The sequence below is a fragment of the Caloenas nicobarica genome, chromosome 1 (assembly GCF_036013445.1).
Source record: "Caloenas nicobarica isolate bCalNic1 chromosome 1, bCalNic1.hap1, whole genome shotgun sequence".
Taxonomy (NCBI): Eukaryota; Metazoa; Chordata; class Aves; order Columbiformes; family Columbidae; genus Caloenas; species Caloenas nicobarica.
In genome coordinates this window covers 65,956,313-65,974,312 of record NC_088245.1, presented here as the reverse complement: position 1 = coordinate 65,974,312, position 18,000 = coordinate 65,956,313, and the positions used below count along the sequence as shown (strand labels likewise).

The 18,000-nt window shown below is 42.8% G+C and overlaps 1 protein-coding gene across 1 annotated transcript in view; it reads right to left on the bottom strand.

The window, feature by feature from the left end:
* Positions 1-18,000, bottom strand: part of STAB2 (stabilin 2) — an 86,205-nt gene that overhangs the window by 31,945 nt on the left and 36,260 nt on the right. The window contains exons 22-39 of the mRNA XM_065629739.1: positions 17,878-17,989; positions 16,442-16,622; positions 15,322-15,415; positions 14,969-15,127; positions 14,480-14,575; positions 13,606-13,701; positions 12,554-12,601; positions 10,009-10,145; positions 9,536-9,650; positions 8,482-8,559; positions 8,212-8,304; positions 8,008-8,115; positions 5,199-5,330; positions 3,994-4,119; positions 3,386-3,442; positions 2,091-2,186; positions 1,056-1,251; positions 276-371 (exon numbers count right to left, since the gene is read on the bottom strand). Coding sequence (XP_065485811.1) covers positions 276-371; positions 1,056-1,251; positions 2,091-2,186; positions 3,386-3,442; positions 3,994-4,119; positions 5,199-5,330; positions 8,008-8,115; positions 8,212-8,304; positions 8,482-8,559; positions 9,536-9,650; positions 10,009-10,145; positions 12,554-12,601; positions 13,606-13,701; positions 14,480-14,575; positions 14,969-15,127; positions 15,322-15,415; positions 16,442-16,622; positions 17,878-17,989 — 2,020 coding nt within the window. The remainder of the gene's footprint in view (positions 1-275; positions 372-1,055; positions 1,252-2,090; positions 2,187-3,385; positions 3,443-3,993; positions 4,120-5,198; positions 5,331-8,007; positions 8,116-8,211; positions 8,305-8,481; positions 8,560-9,535; positions 9,651-10,008; positions 10,146-12,553; positions 12,602-13,605; positions 13,702-14,479; positions 14,576-14,968; positions 15,128-15,321; positions 15,416-16,441; positions 16,623-17,877; positions 17,990-18,000) is intronic.

Here is an 18,000-nt window from a genome sequence, read left to right as displayed (position 1 = left end):
TATGCTAGTTAACTGCTCTGCAAAATATATAGCCTTAACAAATGGGATATTCTTTTGGGACAGATACAGGGCAACACAGGTAGCAAATTAGTTAAGTTAGGCATTTAAGTCTCACAGGCAGTATCTCAGCTGGCTCTCTGTTAATATGGTAATTAATTGGCATGGCACAGGAGTGTCACCTGTATTTCACTGCATGTGGAAGCTGCTGGGTGGTGCACTGGTATTTCCTGAAATGCTCACTTCTCACTCCAGAAAAAAAAGGAGGGGACACTCACCAGTCTCACATGTCACACCTCTCCAGCCAACATCACATTCACAGGAGCCGTCGCCGTCAATCCCACTGCTGCATTTCCCGTGGACACAAGTGCAGGCTGTGGGGAGAGATGGGAGGAAACCCCTGGGCAGGGTAGCAGTGTCCACAGCAAAGCGAGGGGAAGGGCAGGCAGGAGGGATAGACCAGATATCTTCTGCTGATGGAACATTCTGCTCTAGACTGTTTCAAGAAATGCTTTGGCTTGTGCCTATTGGCTTCTAGCTACAGAATAAATCTAAATTAAAAAGATGTTTATCTTGCCTCTATTCCCAAATGCAGGGACTGAAACTGCATCTTAATGGGAAAACATTAGTGAAAAAGCAGTACTAAAGAGGATTATTCTCACTGGATGCTGTTCTAAGCCTGTAGCGTGCCAGAGTAGGAAGCACTGTCTCCAAACAAGGGAGTAGAGAGAATCATAGACTCATTTTGGTTGGAAGAGACCCTCAAGATCATTGAGTCCAACCTTAACCTAACACTGCCAATAAACCATGTCCCTAAGAACCTCATCTATGCATCTTTTAAACACCTCCAGGGATGGTGACTCAACCACTTCCCTGGGCAGCCTGGGAAAGAAAAAGGGTTAATGAGATTTTTAAGACTGGCTTATTACCCTGAAAGTGATATACCTTTCCAGGATCTAGAATGGCCATGGTTAGAAGATCTAAGGGTCTAAGGGGAAGGTTTCGACATCTGACAAGACTAACGTAGGTGCCTGTGTGGTTGAGGGAATGCTCAGTACCTTGATCACAGTTGCGGCCGTATTTGCCTTCCAAGCATCTTTCGCAGGCTGTACCGACAAACCCCTCTCCGCACAGGCAGGTGCCTGTGCCGTTGATGCCGTCCAGGCAGACGCCGTTCCCGAAGCAGGCGTTCCCCGCTCTCCCCGGGCAGGGCTGGCACTGCTGCCCGAAGAAACCTGCACAGCACTCCCTCGTCTGGAAACCCAGAAATGCCGTGCTGAGGGTCAGGGTGGCAAGTATGGCAGCAAGCAGATGACTGCTGGGTATCATCTCTTGGGACTGCTAGGTGGAGGTGAGTTGGAGGTCTGGAGTTTTAGCAGCGCTTCAGCTCTGCCGGTCTCTGACTATGCTCCTTACTGTGCCAGTGCTCAGGCTGCCACCCCAAATCCTTGGTGGGACCCACAGGTCCTCCACTGCCCCAGGGAAAGAGGGATGGGGTTGCCTGGGACAAGGATGGGGTTACCTTTCCCAAACCTGTGCTTCCTCTGTACCACCTCGGCTCACAATCCTTCCTAAGCTGCAGCTGTCAGCAGCCTTTAACCTTCCAATCATAGAATCATTTTGGTTGGAAGAGACCCTCAAGATCATCAAGTCCAAATGTTAACCGAGCACTGGCACTAAACCATGTCCCTAAGAAAATCATCTACGTTACTTTTAAACACCTCTAGGGATGGTGACTCAAACATTTTGCTGGGCAGCCTGTTCCACTGCTTGACAATCCTTTTCATGCATAAATTTTTCCTAATATCCAATCTAAATCTCCCCTGGCACAACCTGAGGCTGTTTACTCTCGTCCTTGTTACTTGGGAGAAGAGACCAACACCCACCTCGCTACAACCTCCTTTTAGGTAGAGGTATAAGGTCTCCCCTGAGCCTCCTTGTCTCTGCTGCATGTGCAATAAAGGCCAATAAATATTAATATATTCTCAGGGACTGCCTTGACATGCTGTGTGTGTTTAGCAGGGATTACGAAGGGGGTGAAGTTCAGGGGTGGGGGTTCCAGGCTTTTACTGCAACAGAAATGGTGGACTCACAATGATGGTTTTAGCACACTTTGGCTGGCACCCGATCTGGATGGTGTACATTCTCATATTGTTTTCCGAGAGGACACAGTATTTCTTCATCCCTGCCTGAATAAAAATTGGAGAAACAGCTACACCTCTGAGTAATATTGATCAGCTACTTTCAAATGCTTTAAAAAATGGACATTAACTTTATGCATGCTGTGCATTGACTCACACATTCACAATGAAAATGAAGGAAATCCTTTTACAAATAAAAATGCGTTAGGTAAGTGATTTCCTTTCTAACAAACATAATGATCAGTTTAACCTAGTGCCCTGTGGCATTTTATAGATGTATCTAATACTGCCTTTGCTTAGAATTGAACAGAATTTTTTTCCTGTGGTCTGACAAACATTTTTTTTTGACATATTTCATATTCTTCCTAATTCTTCTTGGAAAACTGAATGCCCAAGTTCTGCAAAAACAGCTGTTGAAACTTTATCTTCCAAGTCTGAACATAGTTGGGAAAGATTGTTTGCTGGAGAAGACTTGCTGGTCTCATCGTATGCTTGTTAGGAGACTGAGATAAGCATCCATCCAGCTGTTCATTGCAAGGCAAATGTTAATGTTTTTGAGCTTTACACATGAGTACTTCAGTTTGGCTTTGCCAGCCAATTACTTTAATGGGGAGGATGGGACTTGATCTGCTTTGAAATCCTATTACTGGCATAATTAATTAAAATTTTTTTCTAAAGAAGAAGAAGTTATGCTTATATAATCCCAACAGAAAGGCTTTCCCAGAGGAATTTAGGTGCTAAGAAACTCTAGGTCATATTGTGGTTGACAGGGACCTGCTAAATATCTGTAGTTCTTACTGTTGGCCCTGTTCTCCAAGTCTCCTTGTGACCATAACTCACAGGGTATTGCTGGGGACAGGCTGAGTTTGCCCTTCTATACATCTCTGATTTGAAGGGCTCAAAGCTGCTTCTGTAATTCCTCCTGTAGCAAGCATACTCCAGACCATGTTTAACTTCCTCAGTTTTGCATGGTAGAGGTAACCTTTGCAGTTTGGGGAGACTTCATTTGTCCCAATGCATACTAGAAACTGGTCTTTAAAGATAAAATTATCTTCAAGCTAACCTTGACTCTGCTGCCTTGCTCTCAGGGTGGATCAAGTCTATTGACTGCAAGCAATATATGTATCAGGCTGAAGTAACTCTAACTTTTGCTGAAACTGAGGCAATTATATTAAAACAGGACTGAATGCATCTACACTTGGTTTTGTTTAAAGAAAAAAAAATAGTATTAATGATAAAATACTTACTATTTCTATTGTTCCTGGGGGACAACTTGATGGCTGTGAACAAATTCTGCACTTTTCCTTAAGCAACACAAATGGGAGGTAGTTAAGAGACTATAGAGCTGAAGACAGGTTGTTTAATAGAAAATGAATAATTTCCAGCTATATTTCTAAACCTAGCCCTCAGGGTGCACAGTTAGGGTAACTCCCTTGGTAAACGTGTTGAGGGTAGTTGCACTGCTCAGCAAGGAAGAACATCCCTACCAGCAGTTCTGTAGGGACACCCCATGGGAAGCCTTCTCCCAAGGGGAAGGAGAAGGAAAGCTCTTTTGGGTATTTCTCTTTGCTCTTCTAAAGCGATGCTTCTCCATCTGAATTTCTGAAAATTAAAGCTCAGGAGTTGCTTATTCCAGTGCTACTCTGATTATATTTTATCCAGGCTGTCAGTACACTGGTCGCAGGATCAAAGCTGTCTTTAAGATGCTAAAACTCTGGTAGGAATATCCTTTGTGGAAAATGTGTGCACTCTTTACTGGGAAATATACTGTCATGTATCCTGTACATTTGAGCTGTGTTTGGCTATAGATCTCTCTGATAGGTCTTTAAGCACCTATATGAACAGAACCACTTACGGTGATCATGGTATCATTGATGTCACATCTATTCTTCTGGACTTCCAGGACCTTTCCCAATCCATGAATAATTCCTTTGTCTGTTGCAACATTTGTATAGCTTATAGGAGCATCATTTACAAATAGCTGCAAAAGAAATGCAATTAGCTAGAAAGCAGCAGAGCTGTTTGGTAGCTATCTGGTAACTAGAGTAGTAGCAGGTGAAAGAAGGATCAATGTACAAGTCTCACTTCAGAAAAACTGATGAGCATAATTAACTTCAAGCACTTGCTCACATTCCATTTGCTACATTTTAGAGCTTCACTGGGCTGAAGGAGATGAGATGACTTAGAGCTTGTTGAAGTTTCTTAGCAATAGGATTTGGCAGATCATCCTTTTCCACCGTGGGGTGTAAAGGTAAAGGGTTTGAAGAAGGAGCCTAAAGAAAGCCAAGAGCTGGGTTTGCTCTATGTAGGGGATTAGGGGCTTCAGGGAAGCCCTCCCAGCAGCTGCTCCTTCAAGGATAGCTTTCATCATCTCACTGCTACCCCATACTCCCATTGTGCCCTCACCAGAATCAGCCCCATGAGAAGATGCTTTTCCAAGGCTTTGCCTTGGGCAGAGCAAACAGCAGGTCTGAAAGTGCTCCGGTGAGAAGTGTTCTGTTCTCCTTTGCCTGTGCCCAGAGGGAGTTCTGGAACAGAGGATAACCAAGTTCCCTTCATGGCTGTGCCACAGATTTGAGTGTGCTGCTTAATTTTTCTATGCCTGATTTTTCCCATGAGTGGTGTTGAAAGGCAATTCATATTTGTTGCCCAGTGCTTCGAGCTCTTAGGACCGAAAATGGAGTAAATCCACAGAAAATAGAATTAATGTATTATAATTGAAGGCAGGTTTCTAATAGCTCTTGGAAGTTAGATTAAAGACTGTTCTGTGATGCAGACTTGTAGCTGCTAGCGATGGATGTCCACCACAGTAGCTTCTAAAATGCAATACTAAATGTGAACAGCACAACTGAAAACCAATCAAAGATCCCTTCAAGGGTGACTTTGAATTAAGTAGGTCTGTAAGAGGGTATTGCATTTGAGCAACAACTTTTGTGCTATTGCATCCCAGAAGCTAATAGGGGTACACAGCTTCTTTTGACTGCATGTTAATTTAAAGGTGAAGCTGGGTGCATAAAAAGCAGGAAACCTGTTTCTCCAAGCAAATGCAGCCAACAGTACCTGGTCGTTGTGGAGGAAGAACCCAACCTGGTAGGAGAACCCTAGCATGGTCTCCCTGTGCATGCCATTGTGCAGATTGTTCTTCAGGAGCTTGTCACCCAGCACAATGTGGTAGCGGATTTGGTTTTCATCCTGCAAACATATGATTAAATTCAGAGTTGTGTAACAAAACATGAAAACCTATTAGGGATAGTTTTTCCCAAAGGGTATAAGCCAATCATAGATTGCCTGAATTTAAGAAGAAGCTTTTCCAGCCAGCAGGTTATTTCTTATTTCCTACTTGGAAGAGTCTGCATTCCTGTCAGAATGAAACTTTTATTGACCATGGGGGATGAAAGGCTATTGAACTAGCAGGACCAAGGTTTGCTTGAGCCTGGTAGTGTCTCTTTCTGTGTACAGGTCTGGCTGACGAATTCAGGGAAAAGTCAGATACTTTTTAGGACTCTCAACTTCATGAGTTCATTTGACATCAAAAGTTGCATATTCACGAGTGTTTTTATAACCTTCTCCATACCCATTCTTTCTTCCTTTGGGAAACCCTAAGTCACCTATAGATGAACATTTACACTAATTTATAGTGTGATTTTAATTTTTTAAAAAAATCTTTATGTTCATCTTCAGTATTAGAGTCACACCTGTTAATTGGAAGGTTTTCTGTGCCTCATTGCTAGAGTGTCTTCATTTTTTAGTGATGTAGTGAAATTATTCCCTGCACATCAAAATTTTTTGAGGGTTTCCCAAGGCTTCTGTATCTTGTTCCAAAGAGGGAACTCGCATAGCTCTCCCTGACTTGGAGGAGGAAGCAGAAACAGGATGTATTTGTAAAGAGATTTGTACATGTGAGAGAAGCTGGGGCATTTGGAGGGTTTGGGAGCTGCCTAGCCAACAGATATAGTGCTGCTGCAGCTTCTGTATCTTTGCAATAAAAGGTGCTTGTGGGAAATCCTGTTGCCCGCTGTCCCCTTGTTCTGAATGTTCATACTGCTCCTCACTCTTCTGCTCCTTCAAAAGTGTGTGAAAGCATGAAGCAACCCCAGGTTCCATGATCCGTGATGTTGCTTGGCTTCATTCACAGAGTGAAATAGTGGTCTTTACTTCTCTTAGGGTGGGATGCATTATTTTTTGATTCCCACAGATTTGACAAAGAAATATTTGCAGGCAAGAAAGTGGGGATTAAGATAGAGCTAATCTCCACCAGTGTCCAACTCTATTTAATCCTCCTGACTTAGATGCTTTGGAAGAAAAGTTAACTCTCATCCATCTTCATTTCTGTCTTTAATCACCAGCAGAGTGAGAAAAAGACCTTGCTTCATCAAGGCCAAGATATGGGGTCTCTTCCCTGTGCTGAGCTCTTCCCTCTGCGGCAGAGTTTTCCCAAGATGTTTCATGAAGAGGATAAGACTTAGGCAGGGTTAACCTTACAGTAGTTTTCTGATTTTCTTTGTCAGATTGCCACACCAGGCAAGGTTGAGAGGATGGAAGAAAGACAGAAGAAACATTGGTAAGCAGTGCAAATGAAAAGGGTTTCTGTGTGTGTGACCCAAATCCAATGGGACTGATGTTCCCCGTGTATCTCCAAGTCTGTTATAAATGCTTCTTACAGTTATGCAAAAATGATGATGTCATGTCACGAAACAACTAAAACAGGTTCAAAAGTAATTTGAGCAGATGTAGCTAGATCATGTGTGAATTCTTCCGGTGAGGCAGCAAGTGGGCCTTTTGCTGTGGGTCTGCTGGCTGGTGGTAAATGTTTTGGGATGAGTCATTTGAACCCTGTGCTTGTCAGCTTCTTGGCTGTAAATGTAGACCACAAAAGAAGGGACAGAGTGCAACAGGGTAAATATTTATGGAAAGGGAAGGGAAGTATTAATGTCATTGAGCAAGTCATGGGCAAAGCTTCCTCTGCAAGATGTGGTTCTTGGTATGTGCATTCAATAAAGCTGTTTCAAACTGCAGCAAATGAAAAGAAAGGCTCTGGGATGATGCAGGAAACTCATAGTTTATCTTGGGAGTAGACTGACAGGATTGAGAGGTTGTTTGGCCTTATATATATGTCAGCACATAAACATGAGAGAGAGAAGGTTGTTTCAGCTAAAACATATTACTGGCATAAGAATAAAGGGGTATAAAGTGGCCAGAGGTGAGCTGTCAAATAATATAAGCTAGCTCTGGGCACAAAAACTGAGGTCAGCAGGGGAGATGGGATGGACACGTCTGCACTGGTGGGAGGAGCTGGTAGCCAGGTCAGGCATGAACCTGATGCGGAGCTCCTGGGAGTGGGCAGCAGCAATGGGGTTTGCCCCAGGAAATTTTTCTAGGCAGGAAAATTTCAGAATTTTTTCTGAGCCCTGGGACTGGCCATTGGTGCTTGTAAACTGGGATTAGAAATTGTCTGTAGAAAGTGGCTGGGCAATAGTGTTCCTGCAGCAGTAGGGCAAGCATCTGGATAGTTTTAAGAAAGAATGAGAATATTTTGTGGAATTATTAATGATGGGATTGCCAGTGATGACAGGGGACTGGACTTGTTCACCCAGGTCTACTGATGAATGCCTTGCATATTATCAGCATGGTTTTAATCTAGAGAAGGACAAAATCCAGAACAAACAGCTAGGCTCTCCCAGCAAGGCAGAAAAATATAGATAGATCCATCCATCCCTCCTCACCTCGTCTGGTGTTAAAAACAAAACTAACCTTACTGGATTTCTGGAAAATAAATCCCTCTTCCTATTTCTGTGTCCTCTCAATCCATCCACTTGAAATTGAGATGAGATACAGAGCTGTTAAGACAAGTCTTCTGAGTAATACGTACCAGCGTAGCAGACTTTTTATCCCTTAGGTAATTTTCTATGGCATCGTTATTTGGGGCGAAGACTGTGTATGTGTTTGCAGCTTCTATTTCATTTGCCAGGCTGTATTGCTGTTGTGAAACACATAAAACCAAATCAGAATGACCACGGATAGTGCAAAGAAAGCAGACAATGGCTTCTATTCTTAAAAGGATGTGAAAGCTTACAATAATGTAGCCCCTGAAAATGGAGTAATCGGGCATTTGCTCCAGGCGCGCCAGCAGCCTCGGCATGACAGTGCTACGGAGGGGGGTCAGAACCTGAAAAGGGAGCAGATATCCCACGTCAGTGCATGTGCATGTGCTGTGGTTGCAACTGCAAGGATCAGATGCAGGACAAAATGCTGTTCTGTGCAAATACTGTTTATCCAAGAGCTGTTAATTATTTTCCACTGCTTGTGATGCAGAGAAACAAATCCTCCCTATGCAGCCATATACCTTATCAATAACATGTATGATTCCGTTTGTGGATGCGATGTCACCAGCCACGATGTGAGCACCCTCGAGGGTGAGGTTCTGAAAGAGGGAGAGGAGAGAGGGTTTGATTTTGCATTGCAGTGGTGGCATTTTCCCAGTGGTTCATGCTGTGGATTTCCAGACCTTCCCAAATGTTTGCCTGGGGCTCCACCACAGCTCCACTCGCACCGGTTGGCACCGGGGGCTGGGTTACCCTCATGGAGCCATGTGCAGGAGAGGTGACTTTGGGACTCTGTGCTGTTTCCCACTCATGGTCTGGCAAAGCCACGGGGTTGCTTGCACTGGGGTGGTTGCTCAGGGGTAGGTCAGCTCACCTCCACCCCACAGCAGGGTGAGCTCCTGTGCTAATTCACACACTCCCATGTCTGCACAGGTTTGAAGGATCTCCATTTATAATTTTTTTTCCTCAGAGCATAGAGGTTTGGGGAACTTTTCTCTCCCTTAATGGGGATGAAGTGGTTAAATGTTCCATATGTGTTTCTAGAAAATACTCCTCAGAACAGGGAGTGCTAAATAAAAAGGCTGAGGGGGAAGGGCTGTCAGTTGTAGTTATTTACCATTAAGAATACCTTTGCGTGGTTTGGAACTATCAAGTTGCACATGCAGACACATGCGCAGTATCACTGCTTCCTCCTACCTCCTCAGTTCCCTAAAATAAGTTATTTGGCTTCCTTGATGCTCTTTGTCTTAAATTAGTTCATACCAGCTGCTCCAGACAGGGATTGCGCTTCGACTTGGCCATGAGACTGTCCAGCGTTTGCAGCAGCTACCAGGACATTAGGAATAAATAATACTGTGGACAAATTTCAGCTAGGTAAAGTGGTGGAGAAAATCAAGTTAATGTTTCTCCCAGAGGACCCCATATGATTGATCTATTCCTTTAATTTTGTGATGCAGTCTTTTTTAAAAAATACAGATACATAATGTTTGTGTGGTTTTGTAATACAGGAAAGTCAGTGGCAGTGATGGTCAGGGTTTGGCGTATGGTACCACAGTGGTTTGCAGGTCATCTTACCCCATTTTCTTTAGACAAGTGTAGGAAGTTGCTCTGTAGAGATGTTGGCAGCATGTCAGAGGATGATAAATTCTGGAAATCAGCAAAGCTGTAAGCTCCTGTCAATACATGATACCTAAAGGAAATTAACTGGGTTTGAAGATTTTGCATTTTCTATTTTTTTTTCCCCAGATAAATATTCTTAATGTGTCTAAAACTGTGATTTAAAGTAGGAATTGTTTGTACAATACCTAGTTCAGCTGTGTTCTGGGATTAGTTTGGCCTTTAACTGTTTCTCACATAACACAAGTAAAGTCTTTGTTTTCAGTGGAATTGCTACAGAGATTTATACCACTGTAACTAGAAGGGCAAGCCTATGTTCCTCCCTTAAAAATGTAAGAGCTGTCTTGCTTTAAAGGCTTCAAACCAAAGCCTTGTTTGGAATGGAAAGCAATTCCTTAAAAAAGCCTCCAAACCCAAAACCTTTGACGTACTTCAGTAGAGTTGGGATGTTAGTCTTTGACATCCAAAAGGCTTTCTCATCTTCATCCATGTTTTCAATTGCTTGAAGAGAAGGCACGAGGACAGTTAGGTTTGAGGTGGTGGACAACACTGAGTTTATCTCGGCCTCCTGCACGAAAGTAAAGAGCGTTAAAATAATTCATCCTGAGGACAATCTATAAATAGCAGCTGGTGACTTTTTAGCAAGGTGGAGTATGTGACGTACTTTTTGACTGGCCTGGAGAGGAAAAACTATTATACTGAGCAATGACTTGAACAAAAGTACTTAGAGCTGTACAAAAATTGTAAATGTGTGTCAATTTTTTACAGAATAGATTGCCATCATTTAAAGGCCAGAACCGATGTTTAGGTCAGAATTGTTTTTATTACAAAACACATAAGTTGCCTCCCACAGAAGTTAGTCTGTCTCATGGATTCTATTTTATGCACTTGAATGTTAAAAAAACCCATGGTGATAAATACTCCTGGGTACTGATAACTTCAAGTAACCTGGTCTTACAGAGCACTCCATACTATTTAACAGACAGAAGGATTATGAACCATGAAATAAGAAACCTACATGACACAATGTTCCCATTTGGAAAAGCACTATTTAACGTGGCTGGGATTTTTCAAGATGCCCCAGGGATATCTGTGCCCACTAGCACTGCAGTGGGGCTTGCTGCTGACAGCTCTATTTTTAGATGGGGGATGTGGGCTCTGTAGTATGCATGGACTAATTAATCTTCCATGTGTTTATCTGCCTTAAGGATGGAGAGAGCCTCCACTGGAGAGGTTTTTTTCAGTTGTGTGGAGTTTGGGTGGTTTTTTTGTTTTGTTTTGTTTTGTTTGTTTGTTTTTGGTACAGGGTGGGCTAGGAAAAGGAGAGCTAAAGATTTGAATGTGGTTCTCCAGACTTTTCACAGGCTCCACAACTTGCCAGTTTTGATACTGAAAAACTTGAGGGAACAATATGAGCTTGCATTGTACCTATTTGAAGCTGGTATGCTGCCTGGAAGCTGGCTTGTTTTGGATAGTCCTTCAATACCCATACTGGGTTTTAAGACAAGAAGGGAATTGGCTCCCTTAAATAGCTGGGAATTTTGTCTCTGTTAAGATCATCTTTCTAGCCATCATCACTGTCACCTTCCAAATATTTAAATACAGAAATAGCAACAGACTTCCTTTTCTCATCCTTCCTGACCAGCAAGAAAAATATTTGGTTATGAAAAGTGGTAAACATCACATTCCTGCTCAAGTATGAAGTTAAAAACCTCACAGATGGATAGACCTCCCTATTTTGCTCATGTTTGTAGCTACCAGAATTTAAGGGATACCATTTCTCTGAAGTGTAGCAGAAATTTCCACATCTCTGTTTCAGCAGATTATGCGGAATCTGGTCCCTGATTCCATCCCACCCTCTGCCTTCATTATCTGAAACGCACATTGGCAGGTGAACTGCCTTTCCTATTGTGCTTATTTCTTTAACTTCATTAGCTGCTCTTTACAGTGTCCAGTGCTGCAGCCTGAGCCCATGGCCAGGCAGAGAACTGATTTAAATTAGCCACGCTGGCCTCTCTTTTAGGCAGCTCCCTGAGGTCCCTGTTGCACTTGCGTTATTTAATGATCCCCGAGCCATCTAACTTTGAAAAGCATGAAAGCAGCTAATACGCTGTGACTTCTGCTTCTGATGCTATTCATTAATATACGCCTGTTCCTTTCTGTTTGCTACATACTTGCTACACACTTATTATATTTAGGTTTTAAGCTCTTTGTGGGGGAAACTGTTTTGATCTTTGTTCATGCAGTGTCAGCCACAGTGGGGCAGCACCTCTAATGTTACAGCTGCCCTAGTAATAGATGATAGCACATGAAAATAAAAAGTAGACAGTGACAATTGACCTGTAACTTTTTTTTTTTAAAAATCTAAATTGGTGTTTCTTGCCTTATCTAAAGGTGAACAAGTTAATATCTTCCTTAGTTTCCTGCACCTCAGTCAAGCCTGCACAGACTGAGGTTTTTTTCCTCCTTGCTTGCAGCAGCAGCATTGGCCAGCCGTATGGCTGTGTTTTCCTGGCACAGGGCTCAGTGAAAATGGGGATGGTAAGGCATTGCCTTCCTTTTCCACCGGCTTGTAGCTTTATTGCGTGAGGGAAGTTGGAAGGAATGACTTGGGCACATATTCGGGCTCTGCTTGCACCCTGCTACTGGTCACCTGGACTGCAATGTACAGAGCAAGTCCTGGCTTATGTAGCCCCCTGCCTCAGAGAATGGGCTTGTAACTTGCTCTTCTGCCTGTGGGGCTTCCTCACTTGCCTGAATTTGGGATCAGAATTTGGTTTTCAGGCAGAGATAGGGAACCAGATGATCAGCCCTGCCATCACTGGTGGGAGAGGGAGACTAATGCTTCTCCAGAGCTTGTGCCTCTGCTGTGTGATAGGAATATTGCTGTGAAGTTCCACTTTCTAAAGGCTAAAAGGGCCATGCGTTTCTGCAAACTTGAACAAACTTAAAAAATCAGCCATGAAGTGTACTTACATTAACCCATTGGTTAAATGCAGCTGCTTCTGACAGAGTTGATAACTCCTGATTAGAAACGAAAAAAAGAGAGAGCAATAAGTATGTAATCTGTAATTAGATGTATCAAAGTAGTCTTGCTGTAGCCTGTGCTGTAACTCAGCGTGTTTGACCTGTCTGATGCGACATGGAGGAGTGTGAGGTTTTCAGTGTATGTGAAAAGGGGGGACGTTTGTGTTTTTGTAGTACAGATACATTCTGGGAATAGTGAGTTACCAACTCTTTTGAAAATCAGGCCATCTATTGCTTAGGTGTATAAGGTGTGCCTAACCTTGGTGCATAACTTGTCCTGACCTCAGGCTAAGTGTTACTTTTCTGGGAATGTAAACCTAAATACTTTCTTAACTCCATGCAAAATTAATTGAAAGAAGATATGTTATTTTGGTTGGTATTTATACAGCATCTTATATATCATCCTGCACATGAAGACCATTTATTCTGCCACAGTACTCCAAACAGAGATAGATGTTGTATGAGCAGGGATGGCAGATAGTGCTAAGAGGCATGCTAAGATTATTGCTAATGGCTGAGACTGCTGACACTTTCATTTTTTTCCTATGCTGTTAAATGCATATTTATTTCACCAATTTACTTGTTTTGGTTTTGTTTGCCTGCTGGTCAGCATGGTTTGTTTTAAAATGATAAATTGAGTGTTTCCATTGAGACAGACCTCAAGGCAGAACTTCAGAAGAGCTGGGTGCTTGTCGCTCGCACTTGGGAGGTAAATGTCGAGCACTTCTGCACTTTAGACCCCTGGGGCTGGCATTGTTCAATTTGTTTTAAAGAAATATGCTTGTATCCCTTAGGCCTCTTTCCAAGCTATATTTTTAAACACAACAGATAATTTCTGTATCGGGCAAGAGTCTCCAGCAGGAACACTGACTGCAGATAGCACTGGTGGGCATAATACTTTTCTGACTCTTTATAATGGCTTTGCCAGATCTCTGGTTAAGATCCAGTGAAAGACCTGTGCAGTAAGTCCTGTGCTCAGAGATGATGACAATCTTACTTACATCTGCAGCATTTCCATAACATATTTTACCATCTCCTTCATAGCCCTTTGGGCACACACACTCCCAGCCACGAGAAGATTCAAACTGACAAGTTGCCTTTGAACAAGAAAGAGAGAAAATTTGTCAAATACTGAGGAGATTGCTCAAGAGCAAGGATGGCCTGTAAACACTTTTCCTGACACAAAATCATATACAGACATAGCCTTCACAAAGGATCTTCGTACCACATTCCATGAACCTCCTCTCCCTCTTATAGGAAAACCTCCACCAGCAGGCCCTAAGTTACCTGCCCAACATGCAATAGGTCTAGGAATCTAAACCCTTCCTCCACCTTTTCTTACTTGATCCCTACATAAACTGGGCACTGTCCCTCAACTGACTATGGCAGATTTCTCCTCTGCTTCCCTGTAGTCTTCGCTTGAGCTCTGTCACTGCGTCCCACCTGAGGCTGGTGTGGTTCTTGCAGGCACTACTGAGCACAGCAGAGCCTGCAGGTCTGCTGAACACCTTCAGCTACTGATAAAGCTGACAGATGCCTGTGTAGAGATGTGTGACTTGAGTAAATGTCTCAACAGATTATTGCATCCAAATTGTAATTACTGGTAGAGAAGCAGCATTTATTTACTCCAGGCTCGAGACAGCCCTTCTGTACAGGCAGAGTTGGGAGCAGCCCTTGCAACCTGTCCTCAGTGCATGCACCATATTGATGTGGTTCACACAGAATTTTTGGTGCTTGTAGCACTCCTTGGAAAGCTTTGTTCCAACTCAAGCAGAAATTGCAGGCTTGAAATGGCAAGAAAATACCACGGTGTGTGCAGAAGGCAAGGTGCGATATTATCTGAACACTTTGTTTAGGGAATGATTAATTACTCACCAGATGATGGCATTTTCCATTTTGTTCCAGGCATGAGTTTATGGGTGTGCATTCAATTCCATTCCCCCGAAACCCGTCCTTACACTTGCAGTCATTCTGTCATTTCAATAAAACACAACAATTCATTAAAATGATTAACATAGTGTACATATTCTAGACATGGTGAATTAGTCTCTCTGTGTTTCTGCGTGGCTCCATTGACTTCAGTGGAACGACACTGATTAATATCTCCAGAAGACCTTTGTACCTGACATCTGGTAATGTGCTTACTAAAAAGTATTTGCTGCCAGAACACCACCATGTAGGAGGCAGAGAGCACTGGGATAGGAACTGAAAGGAAACTGCTTTGGGTAGAAAGAGGCATGTGGAAATAGCCTTGAGGCTGGGAAGGAGAAGATAATTTGGGGAGGAAACAGGGTAGGAAGCACTGGCAGAGCAAACTGGGTGAAGACTAGTGCCAAAGGTAGCAGTGAAAGTGAGAGGGCTTACCTGACCCGGCCCAGTGTATATGCAGGTGGCATTTTGGTGGCACCCTGCTGCGGTGGGCAGCAGGCAGTTGTTTATGGCAGAGCAGTCCCTTCCATCGCCCGTCCATCCTGCCTGGCAAGCACATGTGTGCTCTCCCGGGCCCACCTGAATGCACTCAGCCTGAGGGAATGCAGAGGCATCTGGTTTTAGGTGTAAGGCTTGTCTAAGCAATAGCGATGCCACTATCAGGAAAAGAGCCTGAAACTGCAGTGAAAATTATGACTCTTCCTTCTGCAAACGTTTTTTATGTCCAAACCTTCCTTGCTGCCTACTTTTCTGTGGTGTCAGGCTCTGTGTGAAAAACATTTACTTACATTGATATTGCAGCCGCCTGGGTTTAAAGCAGCACAAGGATCAACTTTGCTGCAGCTCATGCCATCTCCCTCGTAGCCAGGTTTGCACATACAGCTATAGAGACAAGAGGAGGAGGGAGGCATTGAACATGATAGCACAGCTGTAAAGTGAAGCGGTTGTTTTCCACTGTAACATGCTACATATAGGCAGCTTAAAATCGATAACCTTGCATTTGTGATACAAACAACTTAAGCAAATACATATGTGTTTTTTTTTTTCCTTCCCAAAATATTGCCAAGGTTAATTAAGTCAAATGAGAGATCCATTCTCTGTGTATGAGATAGGGAGTTAAAATAATTCTGTACGGATATGATCTTTGCAAAGGTGAGCTAATAGCTCTAAATTAATTATGAGCTTGGGTTGCTCTTTCTTTCAGTGACACAGAAGATAGCTCTCTCCCTGAAATGCATGCTAGACTATGAGCCCCCCATTTTCCTGGGTCCTGCCCCTCAAGATTAACTCATATTGGAGGGAATTTCTTAAGCACTCAAGCTACACAGCATCCCACATTCTGCTTTCTGTGGTGACTCATAATGAATACACTGCAGCAAGAGGCAAACTTGCTGCCACATGAAGGTTAGTGTGAGGCAAGTGCAAGGCAGCTGTAGCAGTAACAGAGTTTTGTGACCAGTCATGTCAGGACTAGAGAGCCTGTGCTGAAGTCTGTGGTGGTGTGGCATGCAAAACTTACCTGAGCTGACTGGAGCGAGCTATCTACCCTCAAACTGCTTGAGAATTTCATTGTTTTTCAGCAAGGCTCAAGCTCCTAATTCAGTAAGGGAAGGTTAGAAATAAGAGGTTCCTAAAAGCCTTTGTAGATTTTAGTCAGAAGGCAGACTTCTGAACAAGGATCAGATCTGTATGCGACTGTCTCATCAGTGTTAAACATAAGGTACGGGATAGGGCGTTGAGAACTCTTAATTACTATCTTGCAACTCAAGGTCAATGCGGTGCATGTTTATGCCTATTTTCTGCATAGCAGCATTTCACTGACGCTTCTGGACTGCTACAAGGTGCTGTTTTGATCAAGCAAATGGAAAAAAGCTGCAGCATAGTTAATGTTAATGAGATGCAAGTTACCTCACTGCACCATCGCTAAGCTGGCAGTCTGCATGTGCATGGCAGAGCTGTAGAGAGGGCTCACAGGGAACAATCTGCTTATCACAGAATTTTCCTGTGTATCCACTTCTGCATGATCCAGGAACACAGATCCCATCACTGTCTATTCGGTTGTCACATTTCCCATAAATGCAGAGGCACTCTACAAGAGATAAATTACAATGTGAATTCCATAGTGGTAAAAGACATCTATCCTTACATAGTGTTTCTTACGAATTGGGTCTTTCTTTTTTTCTAGAATCTAAACTTTTGTATTTTTAAAGTCTCACTTTGTTGGGGGACTTATTTATTTATCATATCCTTGCCTTTTCAGGTGTGTTTTATGTGTAACTATTTAAAATCTATTCTGTCTTTATAGCGCACTTACCCATCAATGAATTTCAAAGTACTTCAGAGAAGCAGGAGGAAAATGCTACATCCTAGGCTATTAAGAGTAAAGTTATTTAATTGCACAACTTTTGGCATGCTTTTAGTGATATATGAAGCCTTTTAATACTGAGTCCACAATCCTAAAAATTGCACAGTGCTGGGCTAGTACACAGAGCAGTAGCACAGACCTACTAGCATTTTTCTGGGGCTGGGCTGGTTAGTGCTGCTGGGAAGCGCAGAAATGTGTCCAAAGGACATAGTAGACAGGCCTTCTGCAATCCCCAAAAATGTGGGTGGTCACTAGTTAAGGCAATGTGTACTGCTTTGGCAAGACTAGAGCTTAGGCAGTGCCACCTTTTCTTATGGAATTTGTCCATGTACGTCTGAACTTTCAAGTGAGCTGTGGCTTCATGAATGTCAGGCTGTTTCATAGCAAAAAGAGACTAAAAGTGATTTTTGTACTTGGGGAATATATCTATATTTATGTTGTATAGTGTGTAGACTCTGAAATGTAGTATGGTTTGACATAGAAGAATTAAATCTGTCAGTATACAGAAGAAGACTGCTAGAATCATAAGCTATTCAATAGATCAGAAATTATTCAATAAGGATGGTTATTGTGGCCCAAACAAAATCTGTTTGTAGATCTAGTTGTCCTTAGATTACATGTGTTTGTCATTGCAGGCAGAATCTTTTCTGTTGTGAGCAATACCAGATGGGAATGGAATAGCAAAGACTTTCATTTCAGTTACTCAAGTGAGGGAAACAGAAAGGAAAAGAACAATAAATTAGTATAAAGTTAGCTATGGCACCTTGCAAAAAGCCCAAGTAAGTCAGTGAGAAGATTTTCACTGACTCTGGGCTTATGATGTGTCCGTTTGAAATAAGGAATGAAAGTACCCTAGAGACATCTTGCTCATCTACCACATAGACTATTTAGCGAGAGCCATTAACTCCTACTTTAATGTTACTAGGGCCTAAAAAAAATAGCCCATGCTCTTATGCTGAGCAAGTACAGCTGTACTTACTTTTGTCACACTGAGGTCCGTATTTGCCAGGGTCTGAGCAGAACTGACAACGTGAGCCTTGAAATGTCTCAGTACAAACGCAGGTCCCATTTCCATCCAGGCCATCCATGCACTGTGATATGG